The 20,228-nt window shown below is 58.1% G+C and overlaps 3 protein-coding genes across 12 annotated transcripts; 1 reads left to right on the top strand and 2 right to left on the bottom strand.

Moving 5' to 3' along the window:
- Positions 1-215: 215 nt before the first annotated feature.
- Positions 216-3,289, bottom strand: HIRIP3 (HIRA interacting protein 3). The gene is made up of 7 exons (XM_003930112.4): positions 2,744-3,289; positions 2,545-2,665; positions 2,323-2,437; positions 1,126-2,075; positions 855-1,023; positions 674-772; positions 216-587 (listed from the first exon to the last, which is right to left on the bottom strand). The coding sequence occupies exons 1-7, from the start codon at positions 2,806-2,808 to the stop codon at positions 427-429; spliced, it is 1,680 nt and encodes a 559-aa protein (XP_003930161.2). The 5' UTR covers positions 2,809-3,289; the 3' UTR covers positions 216-426.
- A 143-nt stretch (positions 3,290-3,432) lies between these two features.
- INO80E (INO80 complex subunit E) lies at positions 3,433-13,302 on the top strand. 4 transcript variants are annotated; one of them, XM_039478095.2, is made up of 8 exons: positions 3,433-3,594; positions 3,751-3,821; positions 4,014-4,066; positions 8,095-8,173; positions 8,265-8,376; positions 8,762-8,878; positions 12,095-12,184; positions 12,733-13,302. In XM_039478095.2, exons 1-7 carry the CDS (start codon positions 3,514-3,516, stop codon positions 12,161-12,163), a joined length of 582 nt encoding a protein of 193 aa, XP_039334029.1. In that variant the 5' UTR covers positions 3,433-3,513; the 3' UTR covers positions 12,164-12,184; positions 12,733-13,302. The 4 variants fall into 4 exon arrangements, with proteins under 4 accessions (XP_039334029.1, XP_039334030.1, XP_003930162.1 ...); XM_039478096.2 differs by having other exon boundaries at positions 12,880-12,966; XM_003930113.4 differs by lacking the exon at positions 12,095-12,184.
- Positions 13,019-19,706, bottom strand: DOC2A (double C2 domain alpha). 7 transcript variants are annotated; one of them, XM_039478093.2, is made up of 12 exons: positions 19,688-19,706; positions 18,414-18,465; positions 17,506-17,783; positions 17,024-17,103; positions 16,769-16,843; positions 16,562-16,671; positions 14,735-14,861; positions 14,579-14,638; positions 14,333-14,496; positions 14,144-14,225; positions 13,954-14,050; positions 13,019-13,872 (listed from the first exon to the last, which is right to left on the bottom strand). In XM_039478093.2, the coding sequence occupies exons 3-12, from the start codon at positions 17,768-17,770 to the stop codon at positions 13,727-13,729; spliced, it is 1,206 nt and encodes a 401-aa protein (XP_039334027.1). In that variant the 5' UTR covers positions 17,771-17,783; positions 18,414-18,465; positions 19,688-19,706; the 3' UTR covers positions 13,019-13,726. The 7 variants fall into 7 exon arrangements, with proteins under 7 accessions (XP_039334027.1, XP_010339007.1, XP_074238107.1 ...); XM_010340705.3 differs by lacking the exon at positions 19,688-19,706 and adding an exon at positions 18,868-18,897; XM_074382006.1 differs by lacking the exons at positions 17,506-17,783; positions 19,688-19,706 and adding an exon at positions 18,868-19,001.
- Positions 19,707-20,228: the final 522 nt, after the last annotated feature.

The raw sequence follows: 20,228 nt of genomic DNA, 5'->3' as shown, positions 1-20,228 counted from the left end.
AAATGGGCATTAGGTTATCAGACTGGGCTAAAAGCAGAGGAGTCACAGACCCTTCTCCAATAAGAGTCTGGTGGCTGCTGGATGACAGGGTTGGGAGGCAGGGACTTCAGGAACCTGGTGGAAATTAAAAGGCAACCAGGCCAAGGGAGGGGGTGGAGGCAGTAGCTACTCATTTTTCTGGCCCAGAATACAGTAGGTGACAATAGGGGACCAGATTTGATGAGGTGACTATAAACACACCTTTTATTGAGTCTTAAAAAATAAACACCTTAAATGGAGAGGGTGAAGCTGAGAAGTAGCATCCAACCAGCTTATGTCCTTGGGGGCTGCAGTCTTCTCTGAAGAAAGCTGCTTCTGCTCTGCAGACACAGGGTACTATGTATGCTTTGTATTTGTGTCAGGGGTCCCTCCTGGGAGGGGTGGAGCTCAGTTACTCTCGCCATCACTGCTGATGATGCCACGCATATGTGACCAGTCTGGAGGTGCAGGACGGGGCCGTTCTTCTTCTGAGTCCAGGGTCCGCTGGTAGAGCTCCCCTGGAGGGGCTGCTTCTAAAGGGTTCCAGGCCGTACGTCTGCGTGGCCGGCCTAGAGGAAAGGGGAAATGAGAGATCAGATATCTAGAATGTCCAGCCTCACCCATCTGCTCCTGGCAGTGAGAAGAAACCCTTTACCTGAGCCACTGATGATGTTGGCAACATCCAAGGCAGCCACCTCAGCGGCCTCTTCCCGCTGTTCCTTCAGGGCTCGACACTTCTCTAGGGAAGGGTTACCTGGAGCAGAAGAAGCTGGTGATCCTCTCCTGCCCAGCAGGAAGGCCCTCTCCTGCAGCCCCCAAGGCATGCCTGCCCTCACCCTTCATGCCTAGGGCTTCCAGTTCTGCCCGGAGGACACTCAGGCGCTCCTTGTGTGAGCGACAGGAGCCCAGCAGCTTCTTGTAGTTGCGATGGGCACCACAGGCCCGAATGTAGCGCTTCAGCCTCAGCACAGCCGGGTGGTCCTCTCCACGGCGACCTAAGCCAGCCTGGCAAGGAAAGACAGCAGCTGCTGAAGGCCAAGCCTGCTGGGCCTGAGGCAGGGTCTCCCTCTTCCCTAATGGTGGCTTTCCAGCCCTCCACACCCTCACCTTCCCTCCTTCGTCCTCTGGACTTCCATCTGAGGAGGAAGATGAGCTTCTCGTCCTGCCTTTCCTGGTGCTCTTCTTGGAAGAGCGGTTCTTCCTCTCCCCCTGGCGGCCTCCCCCTGCCTCGCTGTCACTCACCTCCCTCTCCAGGTCACTCTCCTCACCACTGGTGCTGCCCAGTCTGGCCATCTTTCTAGTGCCTTTAGCTGTGGGTCCCCCCTTCCCACTGTCTTCCTCGTCCTCGCTGCTTCCACTCAACCCCTTCCCACCCTTAAGCTGGGTCCTGTCCTTGATCTTCCTCCGCACTAGGGGTTCTTCATCTTGCCCACTGTCATCCCCACTGCCTGCTGCCTCTTTCTCCTCTTCCTCGCTGTCCGAGTCTCCCAGGAGCACCCTTGCCTGACTTTTCTGCTTACAGCTCCTCTCCTCCCTAGCTGACCTCCTGCCATTGCTCCTGGCTCTGGGTTTCCAATCTTTCTCCTCTTCCTCCTCCTCTTCTTTCTCTTCCTCCCCTGCTTCCTCCTCTCTACGCTCTTTCTTCTTGGCTAGGATCTCCTCGTCCTCTTCACTCTTCTGTTCTTTTTCCTTCAGGCTTTTAGCTCCTTTATTTCTCTCCACCTTCTTTGATGTCCTCTGAACAGGTTCTTTGTCGATATCCTCACTTTCTTCCCTGGCCTGCTTTCTACTGACTGAGGCCTTGCCTGATGCCTGCTGCTTTGCCACAGGTTTCCTCCTAGCCTTCCCCTTGCCTCCCTTCTCCTCCTCCTCACTGCTTTCCTCTCCTCCCCTCTGTCCGGGCATGTCTCTCCCCCGTTCCTCATCACTGCTCTCCTCAACTGCCTTCTTTGAGGCTCGCCTTGAATTCTCCTCCTTGGCTGGGCTGACTTCTGTTGCCACCCCATTCTTTGCTGGGGGTCCAAAGCAGTCTGGGCTGGAAGCTTCAGAGCGAGACTCTGGAATATGGAAAGGAGAGAAAGTTGAGACAGGTTCCTCCTGTCCCTTCTCTCTTCACATAGGTTGTCTCCAGGGCTGCCCTGACAGAGGGAGGGGCAGCAGGAAACAGCTATCTGTCCTCGTCGTCCCGGTTCCTCATTGGCCTCGCTCATTTAACGCCTGGGGTCATAACAGATGCGCAGTGAATGCTTCTTGAGTGAAGCACCAAGGATGCAGAAGGCCCCATAGCAGGGAGGATGCACTAACCCGACTCTGAATTGAAGCGGAACCGTTTTCTCTCCGGGTCGCTACAAGGGGTGGGAGGCCTCTTGCCCTTCTTGGTAAGGTCCAGTTTGACTTCCCTGGAAGAAGCTTCATCCACCTGTGTGTGCGCCAAGAGGGCCAACTATGCACCAAGGCTCCGCTCACCGCGCCCCGTCAGGCCCCTCCTCCGCCTCCACCTCCCGCGGCCCAGGCTCCGGCCCACACCTGCATCTTCAGCAGCTCCTCTTCCACCAGCTGCTTCAGTGCTTGCTTCTCCTCGGGCTCCAGGTGGTCGCGGCCCGAGTGAGCCAAGTACCTCCGCCGCACAATGGAGTGCGTGAGCGTGCTGCGGGGACAGGATGTCAAGACGGAGTCCCCGTCCCACGCGTCCCCTTTCCAACCCCACCTCCAACCCCCTGAGCACCTGAGGTCCGGCCGGCCTCGGAAGAAGCTACGGGTGAACTCCTGCATCTCCTTCTCCCGCGCCATTTTGCTCCATCGGGATTGGCGGCTCCCGCCTTTTTTTCTTCTCGGCCTCCGTCAGCGCGTTTGACAGCGGCTCGCGCACGCGCTATGCTGCGGCACCGTGGGGCGAGGGACCGTTGGGCCTCGGCCGCGGACCGCTTGAGCCAAGAACTTTGCTGGACAAGACTTGTTTTCCCTGGGCAGTTAGAGGGTCTCGCGGCTCCTTCCCTTTCTTGTAACGAATCGTTTTAAAAGTTCTTGTTAGAAACCGATTCGGCGCCCGCACCCTTTGGGTGTAATCAGCCCGCGACACTCCCTGCCTTCCTGGTCATGGGCACCAGCTAGGCCGCTGTTATTTCACAGGGCAGAAGAAAAAAAGCCTCCTCGCCACGAGACGAGAAACCTCGGGGGGAAATCTTTTTGTGGCTTTAAGTATCTAAGCACATTAGAGTAAGGAACAGCGTCTTCCAGCGTCCGCCATCTTTGTGACGTCACCGCGTCGCTGCGACGCCATCCCCAGCGCAGCCACTGGCTGCCGCATTCCTTTCCCAGTATACCCCCGGGGAGGGTGGCCCTTGCGGTAACTCCGCCTGGGCGCGGGGTACGCTGGGAGTTGTAGTTCCGGCGGCGCAGCCTTACAGAGTCTCCGGAAGTGTAGGCGTGAGCGGCGGGGCAGCGCAGGGTTTGGGTAGCGGGACTGCAGAAGCTGGCTGCCTCTCCCGGCCGGTCATGAACGGGCCGGCGGACGGCGAAGTGGACTACAAAAAGAAATACAGGAATCTGAAGCGGAAGCTCAAGTTCCTCATCTACGTGAGTGTTGCCACGGGAGGGCTGTGGGGGGTGAGGCCTGGCGTAGACAAGATCTCGGTTTACTCAGGTGTAAAGCGGGTGGGGCGAGCGGCCGCCGGGTTCCGGGGCCCTTCACCGATGACCGTTGGCCCAGCGCCCCCCTTGCCCGTGATGCAGGAGCACGAGTGCTTCCAGGAGGAGCTGAGGAAAGCGCAGAGGAAATTACTGAAGGTGTCCCGGGACAAGAGGTAAGGCACGTTGCAGGGGCTGGGGGCGAAGTGGTTCCTAGCGATCTACATTCCGACCCCATCCCCGAGTAGGGCCACAAGTGCATGGACTCTCAGGGATCCCATGGGCCAGCTGGGAGGGACAGGGGCCCAGGAGGACATTGCTTCGCTGGGAAATCACTGCCCACCTCTCCTCTTCTGCCCTCCCCTCAGTTTCCTCCTAGACCGACTTCTGCAGTATGAGAACGTGGACGAAGACTCTTCAGGTGAGCGAGTTCTTGAAAACTTGGTGGAGGGCATGGTTCCTGACGTTTACCAAGCTTCCTGGGCCCCCATCTTTTAGGCAGTGGCGGCTGATGGAGCCTCCAGTGGATCTTAAGCCTAGTTGCCTGCCTTCAACCTCCTGAGCACCTATTATGTTTCAGGCACTGTGCTTGGCACAGGGGATACTGGAGGGACAGAGATAGACAAAGCCCTTGGTCTCTTGTAATTTATATTCTAGTTGTAAGTAAATGAAGAAATAGACTAGAATTTTAGGTCATAGTAAGAACTAGAAGGTAATGATAACAGAATTCTGTGGTCGTGGTTATAGTAGAACAAGGGTTAACCAACTGTTTCTGCAAAGGGCCAGATGGCAAATGAGCTTTCTGCAACATACAATTTTTGAAGCACCCACTGAACTGTGCTGTTGTAGTATAAAGTAGCCATAGCCCATGTTCAAATAAATGAGTATGGCTGTGTTTCTATATAATTTTATAGCCACTGAAATTTGAATTTCGTATTATTTTCACATGAAAAAAAATTTTTTTTCGACCATTTAAAAGTTAAACAGCCATTCTTAGCTTGCAGACTACACAAGCAGACAGCAGGCACCGTCTGAATAGAGTACTCAAGAAAGGCCTTTCTTGAGTTGGGACCAGATTAAGAAACCAGCCTTACAGCCTGGGCAACCTAGTGAGACCCCCATGTCAATTAAAAAAAAAAATTAGCCGTAAGGAGGCTGAGGCAGAATTGCTTGAACCCAGGAGGCGGAGGTTGCGGTGAGCCGAGATCGCGCCATTGCACTCCAGCCTGGGTAACAAGGGTGAAACTCCGTCTCAAAAAAATAAAAATTAAAATTAAAAATAAATTTTAAAAAATTAGCTGTACATAGTGGTGCACACATGTGGTCTCAGCTACTTGGGAGGCAGAACCAGGAGGATCCCTTGTCTGAAAGGTTGAGGCAGCAGTGAGCCATGATTGTGCCAGTGTGCTCCGGCCTGGGAGACAGGGAAAGACAGTTTCAAAAAAAACAAACCAACCTTGTGAAGAAGTAAGCTAGAGCTGTCCTGGAGGAATAACACATTCAGGTACCCTGGGCTGGGCTTGGTTGAAGAGCAGAGGGATGAAAAAGAGCACTGTTTTCCTCCCTTTAGTTGAGTATTGTCTGCATTTCACTGTATTTTACATCATGACCAGGGCTCAGTATACATAGCTACAAAACAAAGTTTAACAAAACTTTTTTTTTTTTTTTTTTTGAGACGGAGTTTTGCTCTCGTTACCCAGGCTGGAGTGCAATGGCACATCTCGGCTCACTGCAACCTCCGCCTCCTGGGTTCAGGCAATTCTCCTGCCTCAGCCTCCTGAGTAGCTGGGATTACAGGCATGCGCCACCACGCCCAGCTAATTTTTTGTATTTTTAGTAGAGACGGGGTTTCACCATGTTGACCAGGATGGTCTCGATCTCTCGACCTCGTGATCCACCCGCCTCGGCCTCCCAAAGTGCTGGGATTACAGGCTTGAGCCACCGCGCCCGGCTTTTTTTTTTTTTTTTTTTGAGATGCAGTCTCGCTCTTGTCGCCCAGGCTGCAGTGCAGTGGCATGATCTTGGCTCACTGCAACCTCTTCCTCCTGGGTTCAAGCAGTTCTCCTGCCTCAGCCTCCCAAGTAGCTGGGATTATAGGTGCCTGCCAGCATGCCTAGCTGATTTTTGTATTTTTAGTAGAGATGGGGTTTCACCATGTTGGCCAGGCTGGTTTCAAACTCCTGACCTTTTGATCCACCTGTCTCAGCCTCCCACAGTGCTAATGATTACAGGCATGAGCCACCGCACCCAGCCAAAATGTTTTTAAGATCACTGTACCAGTTCATCTAGATACTTTTTTTTTTTGCCTTAAGAAGACTTCACTCGAACCGGATACTTTTTAGACTGTTTTCCCCCCCCTTCTTTTAATGCTAGTTGCAAACCAATACATTGATTTCATGACCTCCACTAATGGATTGAGACCCACAGTTTGAAAAAGCCCTGAGCTGGGTATTTGTGGGCCTATTCCTGGGTGGGACCCTCATAGGCCACGTCACATAGAATCACCTCTCCACAGTGCCTTTAAACCTTGGTCTGAGGCAGGGATTGGCATGTATCAGCCAGCCAAGTTTTGGGACATAATTGTTTTGTTGGAACACATGACACCCATTTGCTTGCTCTGGGAGTACTGAAGATGAGGTTAGGAAAATAGTCAAGGGCCCACTCAGATAGATGATAGTAGGAGGTTTGGCTCTTACTGTAGCCTCTCATCCCCTGCCTCTCCCTTCCCTAAGGGCTTCCAGGTAACGTCCTATTTGAGGGGATTTCAGGGCTTCTGCCTCGTAGGAGAGAACCCAGCATGTTCATGGCCAGAGTGGGTGGCATCTGAGAAGGAAGAACCAGCGATGTGGGCCCCATTCCTGTCATGAAGGTTCACAGCCTGGTCAGGGAGACACAAACGATGCTCTTCAGCACAGTGTGGGGATAGCCATGACAAGTAAGAGCACAGGGTTCTGGGAAAGCCTGCAGTTAATTGGGCTTGAGGGATTCTAGAAGACTTCTAAGAGGAGGTGGCATTTAATCTGCTCCTTAAAGGGTCTATCTGAGCAGAGGCATTGGCAACAGCTTCTGTGTGTAGCAGTCGTTTGTTCAGTGAAAGATGGCCCTTCTAGGCAGAGGCACTGAACTAGGAAATACGTTTCTTTTTTAAGGAAATAGGTCAGTGTGCTGTAAAGAATACAGTTATGGGCCAGGTGTGGTGGCTCACACCTGTAATCCCAGCACTTTAGGAGGTGGAGGCAGGTGGATCATGAGGTCAGGAGTTCAAGACCAACTTGGCCAATATGGTGAAACCCCGTCTCTACTAAAAATAGAAAAATTAGCTGGGCATGGTGGTGAGTGCCTGCAGTCCCAGCTACTTGGGAGGCTGAGGCAGGAGAATCACTTGAACCCGGGAGGTGGAGGTTGTGGTGAGAAGAGTACAGTTATGTTAGTTGACCAGAAAGATATGTTGAAGCCAGATTAAGCAGCACTAAGAATTCATCCAGTTAGTAGGGCATATCATCAAGAAGGATGTGACCAGGTCGGTTTTCGGTTACTCTGGAGTTGGAGCTTTGGAGTTGGACTGTGGGTAGCAGGGTGAGGTGATTTTGACATGCTGGTGACCTGACCTGTGGCAGTTGGCGTGAGGAGTGATAGATGAAGGGGAGGATGAGGGGTGGGTGAACAGGCCCTGGTTGTGGAGAGGAGCTGAGGCAGGTGCTGAAGACGGCTCTGCTCAGTGGCAAGGAATGAGTGGCATCAAATAGCCAAGGAGTCACAGACCTGGGTTGGAGTTGCAGCATCACACCTTACCTTCTGAGCCTTGGTGACCTCATGTGACAAGTGGAGGTACTGACTGCCCTTTCCATTCTCCTTGGATGGTCTGATGACAGGGTGGTAAGTGGGAAGGAGGCTGGAACCCTGGCCATGCATAGCAGGTGTGTTATGAAAGAATCAGAGCAGGAGGGAGGCTGAGGAGGCTGGTGAGGCTGTGGACCTCCCTGGGACGGCATTGGTGTGTGTGTGCATGGGTGTGCCCGCAAGCTGGTGAGTCAGATTCCCCCAGGGGCCCTTGGGTTGGGGTTTTGGTTTGTTTGGTTTTTTTGAGACAGGGTCTTGCTCTGTCTCCCAAGCTGGTATACAGTATTATGGTCACGGCTCACTGCAGCCTCGATCTCCAAGCAATTCTGCTTCAGCCTATTGAGTAGCTGGGACTACAGGCACACACCACCATGCTTATGTAATTGTTTTTGTTTTTAGTAGAGATGAGGTCTCGCTAGGTTGTCCAGGCTCCTCTTGAACTCCTGGCCTCAAGCAGTCTGCCCACCTTGGCCTCTCACAGTGCTGGGATTCCAGGCGTGAGCCCCATGCTTGGTCCTCTGGCGCCCTTCTGTAGTGTAGAAGAGGTTATACCCTTCTGGGATGGACTGGGATTCCCCCACCCCTACTGACCTGCTGTTCCTGTCACAGACTCAGATGCCACTGCATCATCAGATAATAGTGAGACAGAGGGGACACCCAAGTTGTCTGACACTCCAGCCCCTAAGAGGTGAGAAAAAGATGCATTCCTCTCGCTGGGGAGGGTCAGGCGGACTGCCTGGGCTCCTAGCCACCTCTGACCCCTCCTGTCCTTTCTCCAGGAAGAGAAGCCCTCCGCTGGGGGGGGCCCCCTCTCCCTCCAGCCTCTCCCTGCCTCCTTCAACAGGGTTTCCCCTTCAGGCCTCCGGGGTCCCCTCCCCATACCTGAGCTCGGTGAGTTGGGGTCAGGGGTGGGAATTGTCGAACTAAAATGCCTGGGAGTAAGGTGGCGTCATTTGGGCAGAAGGGCTGGGCCTCGGGGCAAGGCCAGCCCAACTCTGGGGACATCTGTCTGCGTGTGGCCAGCAAGTGTCCCGTGGAGGGTGTGAGTTGGGGCTGCCCCCTTCTCTCTGGTGTAGGAACGGGGCCAGGCGTGACAGAGGAGAGCAGAGCCCAGGACGTCGTCCTGCTGCTGCCCCGCTTCTGTGCTCGGGAGCCCCAGGAGCCGCACTCATCACCATCTCTTTTGTTTTTCCATCCTCCTTTTGTTTGCATTTCTTCCCCCCACCCTCACCCTGTCCACTCCGCCTCCCATCTCCATCCCTACTCCCGCCCACAGCTGGCCTCCCCCCGCTACCCCCCATTCCCTTCTGACTACCTGGCCCTGCAGCTGCCCGAGCCCAGCCCCCTGAGGCCCAAGCGGGAGAAACGGCCCCGCCTGCCCCGGAAACTCAAGGTACCCTGACGTGGGGGCGTTAGGGAGGGGCAGGACGGCAGGAGGACAGCCACCTGAGGGAGGCTCAAGGCGGGGGCCTGTCAGAGAACCCTGAACGGTTGATTTGGGGCTGCAGGGGATCCAGCCATTGCTCTGCACTGAGGGGTGAACCAGAGGAGTCCCAGCTCACAGGCCCGTGTGGAGACAAATCAGGGCAGAACCAGCCTCGGGGAACCCCGCATGTTGATGCTGGGGATCTGCCCTTTCACGGCTGCAGCGTAGCGGGGCCAGGCTCATTTTCCCAGGTGGGCATGTTCTGTGATGCCCGGCCGCCCCAGGTGGCAGGATTATGGGCTCTAGCGTCAAGTCAAGACTGCCCGTTAGAAACCACGTGGCCTTGAGCAGGTCTCTGCTACCCACTAGGCCTCCTAGACTTGGCGAGTGGTCCCACTTGATGTGATCAGCAAGCGCCCCTGGAGTGCCTCCCATGGGCCAGGCACTGTCCCAGCTGTGGCAGATGGTGGCAGTGAACAAAGCCGACCAGTCCCTGCCCGTATGGAGCTCACATTCTAGCAAGATAGGCAGAAAACATACCGGAAAAATAGGTACCTGTGGAGAAGAACGGAGTGAAGTACAAAGCACGGGGACCCCTGGGGACAAAGCTGACACTTTTGGCTCGGTAGTCTGGGTTGTTCTTTGATCAGAGACACAGGAAATGACAGCAAGCCGTGTCGCTCCTGGGCCGTGTTTCGGTCGGGCCGAGACTCTGAGAGGGTGTGAGCTGGGCTTGTTGCAGGATCTGGAAGGAGTCTGTGTTAGGGAGGAAAGTCAGCAGGGACGTGGGTCCTAGAGCAGGTCAGAGGCGGGAACTCCTGAGGTGCCACTGAGCAGGCTTCGCTGTGAGTGAAGCCTTGGAGAGGGCAGTTCCCCGGCAGGGCGCAGGATGCAGGCATGGAGGGGAGTCTGATCTCATTGCCTCTTAACTAAATTCCAGGCACCAGTGGTCATAGAACAGACTGGGTGAGCGGTGGGGTTCGTCAGGATGGGAGTGAGGAGGCAGCCTCAGTAAACCAGGCAGAGGGTCCAGAGCGGGCTGCAGACCCATTTCAGAGAATGAGCCTCGGGAGTTCCTGGAGGGCCTGGTGTGGGCTGTGCGGGAGAGAGGCCAGGGTGCCTGCAGGGCTGCGGCCCGAGTGCGAGTGCAGTCGCCCTCCCTCAAAATGGGAGGGCTGTGGGAGCACAGGCTTGGAGGGAAGCTGAGTCTGGCCGCAGACGCATCAGGTGCCATCTGGAAGGCAGCTAGACAGCGGCCTGTGAGGGGCTGCGCGTTTGGAAGCCGCCAGGCTGGCAGTAGATGCAAGCCTTAGAGATGGGGATGGGCTGAGGGGCCGAGCTGAGTGGGGACCAGCTGGACAGCTCTCGGGGTTCTGGAGCCAGAAGCAGAATGAGAGGCCGCATTTGCGGTGGTCTGGAGTGCAGGATCTGGAGCTCGAATCCCAACTCTACCCTTTTCTCTGTGTGACCTTGGCCCTGTGGGACTTCACCTCTTGAGCCTGAGAAGCAGAGGTGACAGTACTGGTCCTGGTTCTTAGCAGGGGGGTGGCAGGCAGGGTGAGGTTGGCGTGGCATACGGGGGCACTTTAAGGCTTTCTGGCTGGGCGTTGAGACCTAAAGTGGAGTGTTGTCCTAGAGCAAAGTTCTGGACGTTCTGGAGAGAAGGTTTGGGAGGGCACTTTAGGTCCATGGCTGTGCAGGGAGGCAGGGAGAAGCCAGGAAAGGCCTCAGTGAGGAGAACGTGTGAGCCCCGGGTGAGTGGATTCGGATATTCCTGGCTGAGGCCATGGTGGGAAGGGAGATGGGCACAGTGAAAGTGCAGCCTGGGCCTGAGCAGGAGTGGTAAGAGACATGACATTAGCAGATGAACCGGGTGGGGTGGGGTCGTGGAAGGCCTAGACGCCCGTCTGAAATGGGAGTTTGCCTGTGACTATTAGGGGAGTGGGGGTCCCTGAAGGATCTGGGGGACTCGTTGTGAGGAGATGGAAGGAAGGGAGTTAAAGCAGAAGAGGGACAGCTGTTGAAGACAGAGGCAGCTTGGTTCTGTCAGGCCTAAGTCGGACTTGGCCGGGTTTCAGTCCCAGCTCTTCCAGTACTCACCGTGCAACCTCGGCGTGTCATTTCACGCCTGGAGCCACAGCTTTCTTCTCTGTTCACTAGCGTCATTTTGCAGAGAAAGTGAGTGAAGGGATGAAAAGCACTGGCCCCATGCCTGGCCCTCAGTAAGCCACAGAGAATGGTGAGCTGCTGCCAGTCAGGCTGAGGGTGCCACTGAGGAAGTCCAGGCCAGGGTGGGATGTGCTGTGCACAGCGGGGAAGGAGAGGTGGTGGGCAGAGGAGGGGAAGGAGAGGTGGTGGGCAGAGGAGGGGAAGGAGAGGTGGTGGGCAGAGGAGGGGAAGGAGAGGTGGTGGGCAGAGGAGGGGAAGGAGAGGTGGTGGGCAGAGGAGGGGAAGGAGAGGTGGTGGGCAGAGGAAAGCAGCCTTTCCAGTCAAGCACGCACGCCTGCTCCTGTGTGTACATGAGGGGGCCTGGGACAGGGCGAGGCAGTGCTGCTCAGAGCTGGGCCCCATCTGTTGTCCATCCTGCCAGCCTCCTGTATCTTGAGGCCTGACCCACCCTGGCTCTCATGCCAACCCAGGAACAGAGGTGAGGGTGGGGACTCCTTAGGAAGCAAAGAAGAGGCCACAGGGCCAAATGTGACACTCAGAAGGGCCACTGGAGACCACGCATGGCATTTCCTGCCAGCCCACCCAGCACCTAGCCCAGGGCCAGACTGGAAACTGCCCCTCAGGACTCAGCAGGACTGTGCTTCAGCACCTCCGTCTCCACGCCAGGCTCAGCCTCCTCTGCTGGCACCTGACCTCTTGCCGCTCCCCAGCATCCTGAGGCTAGGAAGGCATTAACAGAAACCACCTGACACACAGCAGATGCCCAGTTTGTGCCCACAGACAAAGCATGGGGACTGCAGAGGAGACCCATAGAGCTCTCTGGGGAGGGTCTGTGAGAACCTGGCAGTGGGGGATTGGAGAGTTGGACAGGTCACATCCCAGCCTCAGAGGACAAAGGACTTATGACAAATAGAGCAGGATGCCCAGGTGGAGGGGCCACCTGTCATCTGGCAGGCGGCACTCCCGTCCCAAGGCCCTGAGTGGTGCAGTGACGCGCTCAGGTCTGTGTTTTAGAGCACGCGCTCTGGCTGCAGTGCGGAGGAGCTGGATCTGGGAGAGGCTGCAGGCAGGGAGTCCAGTTAGGAGGCTGGGACCGCAGCCCAGGTGAGCCGAGAGGAGGGCTGGGCCTAGGCCATGGCTGCGGGGATCCCGAGGAGGGGCCCATCCAAGACATAACGGGCAGAGAAGCCGCCAGGGCTCCAGGCTTAGGCAGCCTGTGATAACCTCCACTGAACCAGTGAGTCCTGCAGAAGAGGAGGAGGAGGGAGAGGAAGCCGGTGGCACTAGGTGGCACCTTCGGGACCCAGCAGCAGGCAGGCAGGCACTCCAGGCCGACTCCGCCTCTGGCTTAACTTGCCTCAGGGCAGCCCAGGCGCCTCCCTAGAGAGGGCAGGGCCGGGCCTTTCCCTCCCGGTTTCCTGTGAGACACCCCCATCCCCTCATCTCACGTCCATCACCACCCCCAGGCACTTGCTGCTTTGAGACTCACGAGGGGCTGAGGGTGGGCAGGCCCTGAGTGCAGCATTGGCTGGCCCGGCTGTGCCCAGGGCCCCTTCCCTCTCCCCAGAGCTGCCCTGGGGGGCAGGGCCCGGTCCCCTGAGGCCCTAGTGCCTCCCTGACTAGCCCCCCTGTGTTTCTTCCCCCTGCTGCAGATGGCGGTGGGACCCCCTGACTGCCCTGTGGGAGGGCCGCTGACCTTCCCTGGCCGGGGTTCTGGGGCCGGGGTCGGGACAGCCCTGACCCCCCTCCCGCCCCCCAAGATGCCCCCCCCCACGATCCTGAGCACAGTCCCTCGGCAGATGTTCAGCGACGCAGGTAGTGGGGACGATGCCCTAGATGGGGATGATGACCTGGTGATCGACATCCCGGAGTGACTGCAACGTTGCGCCACGCCCACCGCAGCCCCACCCAGCGCCTCCCTGTGCAGCACACACGAGCCCAGCTTCCCGGAGGTGTTTATTGATACCCAGCTGCCATGCTCCGGCTACTGACACAACCAGAAAAGGCATAAACATGCACGGGTGTCCCCCAGGAGGGTGGCAGGGGCCCTGCCTTCAAACCCTGGCCCCATCTAGGGGACAGTTAAACAAGTGGCTGGGAGCATCTGCCACCTGCTGGAGAGGCAGAGACCCTGCGATCGCCACCCCTTGAAAAGGGCAGCTACCTGTACGGGGCTAGGTTTTTTAATGAAGTTTCTGTATTAAAGGAGTGGCTCTGGGTCACTGTTTTTTTTGTCCTGTTCTTTCTTTCTATTTTTTTTTCTTTTTTTGAGACATTCTCCTTCTCTGAACCTCCCCTAATCCGACCTCCTCCCTGTGGGGGGAGAGGGACGGGGCAGCGTGGAGAGGCCGGAGTGAGGAGCTCAAGGGCCTGGGGCCGGGCTCTGAGCACTGCCCAGGTATGCAGAGAGGATGGGGTGTTTGCATATTTGCAGGGACTAGCGAGTCAGGCAGGAGGTTTGCATATGTGAATATAGAACTCCACAGCCCCTCACGAGCAGACAGACCCGGGTCACTGAGACTCACAAAAATAAGACAGGTAGTGCAGGGTGGGGGCAGCCCACCCCGTGTAAACGTGCAACACACTCGTGCGAAGGTTGGGTACTGGGCCCAGCCCGATGGGCCTATGCAGGGCACTGCTATCCACTCAGGCTAAGGACAGAGCGCCGGCCGCAGGGGGCAGCTCGCTGGTCAGGGTGTGCCAGCGCTCCAGGGCTGCGTCTGGCTGCTGCAGGCAGTCACTCCAGTGCTTACGGGCCTCACCTCGGGCACCTGGCCCGAGGGACACGCCACCTGGGGGAGCAAGTGGTAGAGTCAGGGCCACCTCCCTGGCACTCACCCTCCCCTGGCACCCACAGCCAGCTCATCCCTCACCGATGAAGTCATTGGATTTGCCAATGTCATAGTCCCAGACGGTGACTTCCAGGGTCTTGGTGGCCAGAGTGGAGAGCTCTATCTCATAGAAAAACTCCTGGGGACAAAGCCAGCCGCCCGTTCGTGAGCTGACTCCTCAGCCCCCCAGCCCCTCCCTGGCCTGCCTCTGCGTCTAGTCCCACCCGGGTACCTCATTAAATTCTGGGTTGAGAGTCTTCTTCTTCACACACGTCTTATGCTTGGATTTCTTGTCCACGTCAGGCCTCAGGTACCTGGGGGTGTGTTGGAGGGAAAGGAACCGAGGCGTCAGGGACAGGCCATGCCCGATTCAGGCAGGGGCAGGCTCCCTGGGGAGGAGAGGCTCAGCGCAAGGGCTCACGTCTTGACGTAGGGGTCCGAGTAACCGTTGACGTCCATGGCAGCCAGGTGGGCGCAGCGCAAGATGCCTACCAGCAGTCCCCGGCGCCTCGAGTTGTAGCTGAGACTCAGCAGGATGCGGCCACGCTCCTCCAGCAGCCCCGGCCCCTGCTCTGCCTGCTCCAGCTGTGGGGCACAGGTGCAGGGTCAGCCTGGGCCCCCACTGCCTCCCACCCACATGCATCCCTGTCCCTGTGAGGTGCCTTACCTCCTTCAGATAACAGGAGATGCCCCTCAGCGCTGCCGACATGGAAGAGGGGGATGCCAGCTGAGGGGGCAAAGAGAAGGTTCTGGAACCCTGGCCTCCCCTCCGGCACTCCTGCAGGGCCCCCTCCTCTGGCACCCCTCAGCCCCCCACACAGACCGGGACCTGGCGCTCGAGGCAGATGTTAAAATGCTTCTTCTGGCAAGGCTTGAGGCGGCGGAGTGGCACGCGGATCTCCCCAATAAACTCATTGTGGCTAAGCTTGTCCTCATCACACACGGCAATCCTGGTGGGGAACGGCAGTGTCAGGGTCCTGGGGGTATCTGAGCCCCGTTCCGGCCTGGAGGAAAGTCCTCAGACCAGCACAGCTCTGCCCTAAACACTCCGTCTCATCTGGAAGACGGGCTGGCACTTGAGAAGGACAAGCAGATTTGCCTGGTCCTCTGTCCCTCCCTCAGCAGCCACCCAGCTGTCCCTGGTCCCTCAGGAGCTGCTCAGCCTCTTCAGGAAGCCCTCCGAAATCTTGGAGCACCGCTTACTGCCTCCATTCAGGGCCTGGGGGCAGAAGCCAAACACCAAGGTAGATGTGGCCACAGACGGAGGCCATGAGAGCTAGAAGGACCTTGGAGCTTTGAGCAGCCAGACGAGGATCCCATGCCTCCTTAGGACCCCCATCCTTTTCCTGCATGCAGCACAGAGCCAGCCCGGCAGGGATTCATGAGTCCAGCGACTAAGAAATGACTGTTCTCCGGCCACCCATCCTCCCGCAGTGCCTGCTCTGCCTCTGCTGTGACCCACTGCCACGTCGGCCATCTGTGGCTTGGAGGGCAGGCAGATCCCAGCCCTGCCACTTCTGAGCCACCTGTGTGACCTGGGGCAAGTCATTTAATCTCCCTATGCCTCAATTCCCATTTGTAAAATGGAGAGAATCAAGGGAAAGAAAGAAAGATGAAAATGCTTTGTCCAGGCTGGGCACTGGGGAGTGCTCAGTCATTTTGAGGTTCATTCTGGTTTCGGCCTCTGGCCTCCCCTCCATTCCACCCGCATACCCGACACCAAGGTGGCCTCTCTGCCACACAGCCCTGACCATCAGGGAAGGGTCCCGGCTGCAAATCCAAGCACAAAAGCAGAGGTCTCTCTGGAGCCTGGGTTTCGCTGCCCACCGCCTCACTTGAGGGAATACTCTCCCCACATCTCCATCTCCTGGGATGATGGAGTAACTTCCCTGTCCCTGAAGACTTCACTCCTTAGAGATTTTAAGGGAACTCAGGGCACAGAAGGGGCAGACCAAAGCTGCAGGGTTCTGAGAAGGGGTCCCAGAGACCCAGTAACACTCTCAGGAGTGGCCAGAGCTTGGACTGAGCCCCAGGTGAGTGGAATTTAGGCTAGCCAGGAGGAGCTTTCCAGATAAAAAAACAGAACAGGAAAAGCAGGAGTTGTGAAACTGGCCAGTTGGAAGGGAGTCCTCTGAGAGGTAGGAAATACTCGTTTTTGTTTAGTTTTGTTTTTGAGAGAGTCTCACTCTTGTCACCCAGGCTGAAGTGCAGTGGTATCTCTGGTTACTGCAACCTCCACTTCCTGGGTTCAAGCAGTCCTCCTGCCTCAGCCTCCCAAGTAGCTGGGATTACAGACAAATGCCACCTGCCCAGCTAACTTTTGTATTTTTAGTAGAGACGGAGTTTCACCATGTTGGCCAGGGAAGTCTCAACTCCTGACTTCAAGTGATTGGCCCACCTCAGCCTCCCAAAGTGCTGTGATTACAGGTGTGGGCCACTATGCCCTGCCTGCAGGAGATATTTGGAGGGCAGGAATGGCAGGGAAATATTTTGGCCTGCTGCCAAAGGGGATAGGGAGCCACTGATGATTCTTGAGCATCAGAGAGATAGGGGCTTAATGGGATATAGATCAATCATCGGCTACAATGACAGCTGTCCCCGAGCTGCTGCTGGACCTGGATCCTGGGTGTCAGGGAGGGGGGGCCCTCACCTGAGAACCTTGTGTGTGATGTCCTCATCCGTGATCCCACTGTACGTCAGGTCCTCATTCCACACAGGATTCAGCGTGTTCCTCTGAGTCTTCGTTTTTAGCTTATTGGCCTGGGGTGTGGGGATAAAACGTTCTCAATACCTGTCCTCCAGCAACACGGCAGCTGAAGGCATGGGCAGCGGGCTGGGAGGGAGAGGAAGCTATTACCTTACAGGCTCCAGGCAGCAGGTGCAGCTTGACATAGGGGTCTGCGAGGCCATTGAAATCCATGGGCTTGAGGCCCTGGAGCAGAGGGGAGGGGAGAGGGCTGGAGGCTCCCGGCATCTCTCTCCCTCCTTCTTGTAGAGCGAGGCCCAGAAGGAGGGTGCAGGGGTGAGAGGAAGGAGCAGGCCTGGGAAGGGAGGGATGGAAACCCATCCCTCTGGGGGCCGCACGTGGGCTTGGGAGGCAGGGAGTGCCCACCTTGGCCCTGAGGATGCTACAGTGCAGAGTGCAAGAGGCCCGGTCATAGAGAAGGTCAAACTCCAGCGTGCCCAGGGCGGCTGGAGAGAGAGGAAAGGCAGCGTGGGTTTGTTTGGATACAGGTGTGTGCAAGAGGCCGGCAGGCGGACACTGGCTGCGTATGTCTCCCTCTCTGCCCACCTGTGAGTGTGTGTGCAAGAGGCTGAGTGGGCCCGTGCGTGTGTGTGTCTGGGTCCCTGGCTCAGCCGCAACTGGGGCTGTGTGGGTGGTGGAGTGTCTCAGCAGAAATATTGAATATTGAGCCTTGCTGAAGCTGTAATCTCCACACCGACTGCAGCTGTGTCGGCCGTCCCCGCCACCGCCCCCCACCCCACTGCCCTCCTCCCCTACATGCACACCCAGCAGGGCTCATCCTCCCCACCCCCCACAGCAAGCCTGGAGACCCCCACCAGCATGTGGGGCCTCCAAGCCCCCAGACTCACTGCCATCATCCGAGTCATAGCCGTCCACCTCTGCACCATCCTCAGGCGTGTTGGCCCCAAGGAGGGCTGCAGGGGGGGCCAGAGCCAGGGGGGCCAGATGGGTGGGGGCCTCCCCACCGCCCCCGCCGCCCCCTTCAGGTCCTGGTCCCCGGCGGGGGAAGTAGTCAGAGATCTGGCGGATGGGCCGGATGGGCCCGGGGCACACGTTGATGGCCATGTGCTCCTGGATGTTGATGGTCATGCGGTCGCCCCTGCGGCCCCTCATGCAGCACCCCTGGCTGGGGGAGGCCGTGTGAGCGGGTGAGCCCAGGGCCAACTCCTCATACCTCACCGTCCTGGCTGAGAGCCAGGCAACAGCCTTCTGGGTCTGCAGGGCCCTCACTGGCCTCCCTTCCTAGGTCGAGGGAGAGGGTGGCCTGTGCCAGCTGGTGGCAGGCCGGAGGCCTGGGCCCTGCAGACCCCAGGCCAGCTCCACGGGGGCTGGGCTGCCAACCCACTCCCCTCAGAGATCGAGGCTGCACCACCCCGTCCTCACCCAGCCACCTCTAGGTTGTTCCTGTATCATCTTGCCAGCTCCTTCCTCTCCTCCCGGGCTCCCATCTGCTCCTAAGCCTGCCGGTTCCTCAAGGGGCCCTGCAGGGCCCCGCCTCTGTTTCTCGGAGGCTCTGTCCTCCTCTGCAGCAGGCGCTGGTCTGGTCAGGGTATCACCCACCCCTCTAAGCTCCCATTTCCCACTGTCCCTTCATTCAGCCCCAGGACCTGTCTGCCTGCCTGGTTCCCCCGCGCGCTCACCGCAGCCCACGGTGGAGACCCCAGCCTAAGATGCCACCTCAGGCTCCCCCGTAGCGCACACAGGCTGGCACGCTCCCCCGCACCTTCACGCCCCCGGTCTGCCCAGCCCCCTGCACCTGTCTCTGCCTCCAACAGGTGCCCAGGCACTGGAGGAACGGCGGGCGCAGGCTGGGCGGCGGCGGTCGGCGATCCCCAGGGCGGCGGGCGAGGAGAGCGCGGAGTCCGGCGGTGTGAGCCGACAGGGAAGGAGAGCCGAGAAAGTGAGGGGAGGAGGGGGTGAGCGAGGTGGAGGCGAGGATGCAGCCGGCACCGCCGGCGGGGGGCAGGGAGGGGCGCCGGGGCTGGGGAGGGGGCGGGATCTCAGGCTCCCACCCAGGGCCCACTCGGTAGCGCACGCGAGGGCACACACACACACGTGTGCTCGCGCGCGCACACTCACGCAGGGGCACGCGGGCCGGCACACACTCGAGTGTACACATCCAGCCGGGCACCCCCGCGCGCACACTCCCGTGCCCACGTGTGCACGCTCACACGCTTGCACACCCCCCAGGGGCGCGCTGGCACACTCACCGGAGAACTTCGCACGCACACGCACCCGCAAACACGCGGGATCCCTGCGCCACCGGGAAGCGGCCGGCAGAATCGCCAGGTGTTCCCCAACTCCTCCTGGGAGACCCGGGCCTCCGCTCCCGCCCGCGCGCGCGGCTACGGCGCCTCCTTCCCTCCTTCCCTACCTCCCTCCCTCCCGGGTCCCCAGGGCCGGACCACCGGTCTTGTTGCCATGGCGACGCCGGCTCATCTTCCCCCCTCCCACCCCCGCGCGTCTTCACTCCCCTCCCCTGCAGGGAGCTAGGGCCTCCGTCTGCCCGTCTCCAGGTCCGTAGGGACCCAGGGGCGGAGAGGGGCAGTAGGTCTGATCCAGGCCAGCGATGTCGAGGTCCCCCGAGCGGGGCTGGGGAGCCTCACGGTCTGAGGGAGGAGGCAGAGGTCTGAGGCTGCGGCTTGCCCACGCCTCCTCCCTTTGGCGGTTCAGGCCTCTCTCCTTGTGGCCCAACCCAACTTCCAGGGGCCTGTGTCCCCTTAACGGGGATGGCATCTCCTTTGGGAACCAACCTCCCTCACCCTGTCCTCTGCCTTCTCCAGTTTTGCACCGTAGATGGGGAGGAGTGTCGGGGCTTGGCTCTGAAGGCCCTAGAGCCCTGCTGTGGCAATTCCCCATGGGCTGCCATTTCTCACCCAAACCCTGCCAGCCCCAGGCCGAACCTGCCCTGCGCCTGCCATGGGCTGTCAGTCCACCCCTGGCCTGCGATCTTCACTCTCCTGTGTCCCAAACTTACCATCCCGAGAACACGAAAGGGCTCATCACCCCCACTGCCCACCACTGACTCACCCAACCGTTTCCTGCAGTTCCCGGGACACAGCTAGACGGCTCAGGCCTAGGATCTTGGCTCACATGCACTCCTCTACCTGGGAGCCGTGCTTCCTCAAGGGGTCACCCTGGGTCCCCTCTTCCTAGGAGCCTTCCTGGGGCATCCCGCTCTGCCCCTCAGCTCCAGCGCCGTCAGGACTTCGCTCTGCCCGCACCGTTTCACCAGTGCCTCCCCCACCAGCTGGGAGTTTCACTGGAGTGGCTGATTCATCTGGGAGTCCCTAGTGTCCCAAACTGGGCCTGGCACGAAGTCGGCATCTCTAAGTAAGTGCTGTTATTTAAAAGAGAAATCTGGTTACACAATAAAGCGAGCATATCTAACACACCTAGCCTTACCCTTAAAAATGGTCAAGATGGTACATTTCGTTATGTGTACTTCACTGCAATTTTTTTTTTTTTTAAATAAGGGAAATGGAACCGAGCGTGGCGCGTGTAATCCCAGCTACTCTAGAGGCTGCGGCAAGAGGATTGCTTGAGTGAAGCCAGCCTGGGCAACATAATG

Source organism: Saimiri boliviensis, chromosome 12 (assembly GCF_048565385.1).
Source record: "Saimiri boliviensis isolate mSaiBol1 chromosome 12, mSaiBol1.pri, whole genome shotgun sequence".
Classification (NCBI taxonomy): Eukaryota; Metazoa; Chordata; class Mammalia; order Primates; family Cebidae; genus Saimiri; species Saimiri boliviensis.
The sequence above is the reverse complement of the archived record's forward strand: the minus strand, read 5'-3'. Positions and strand labels throughout refer to the sequence as shown.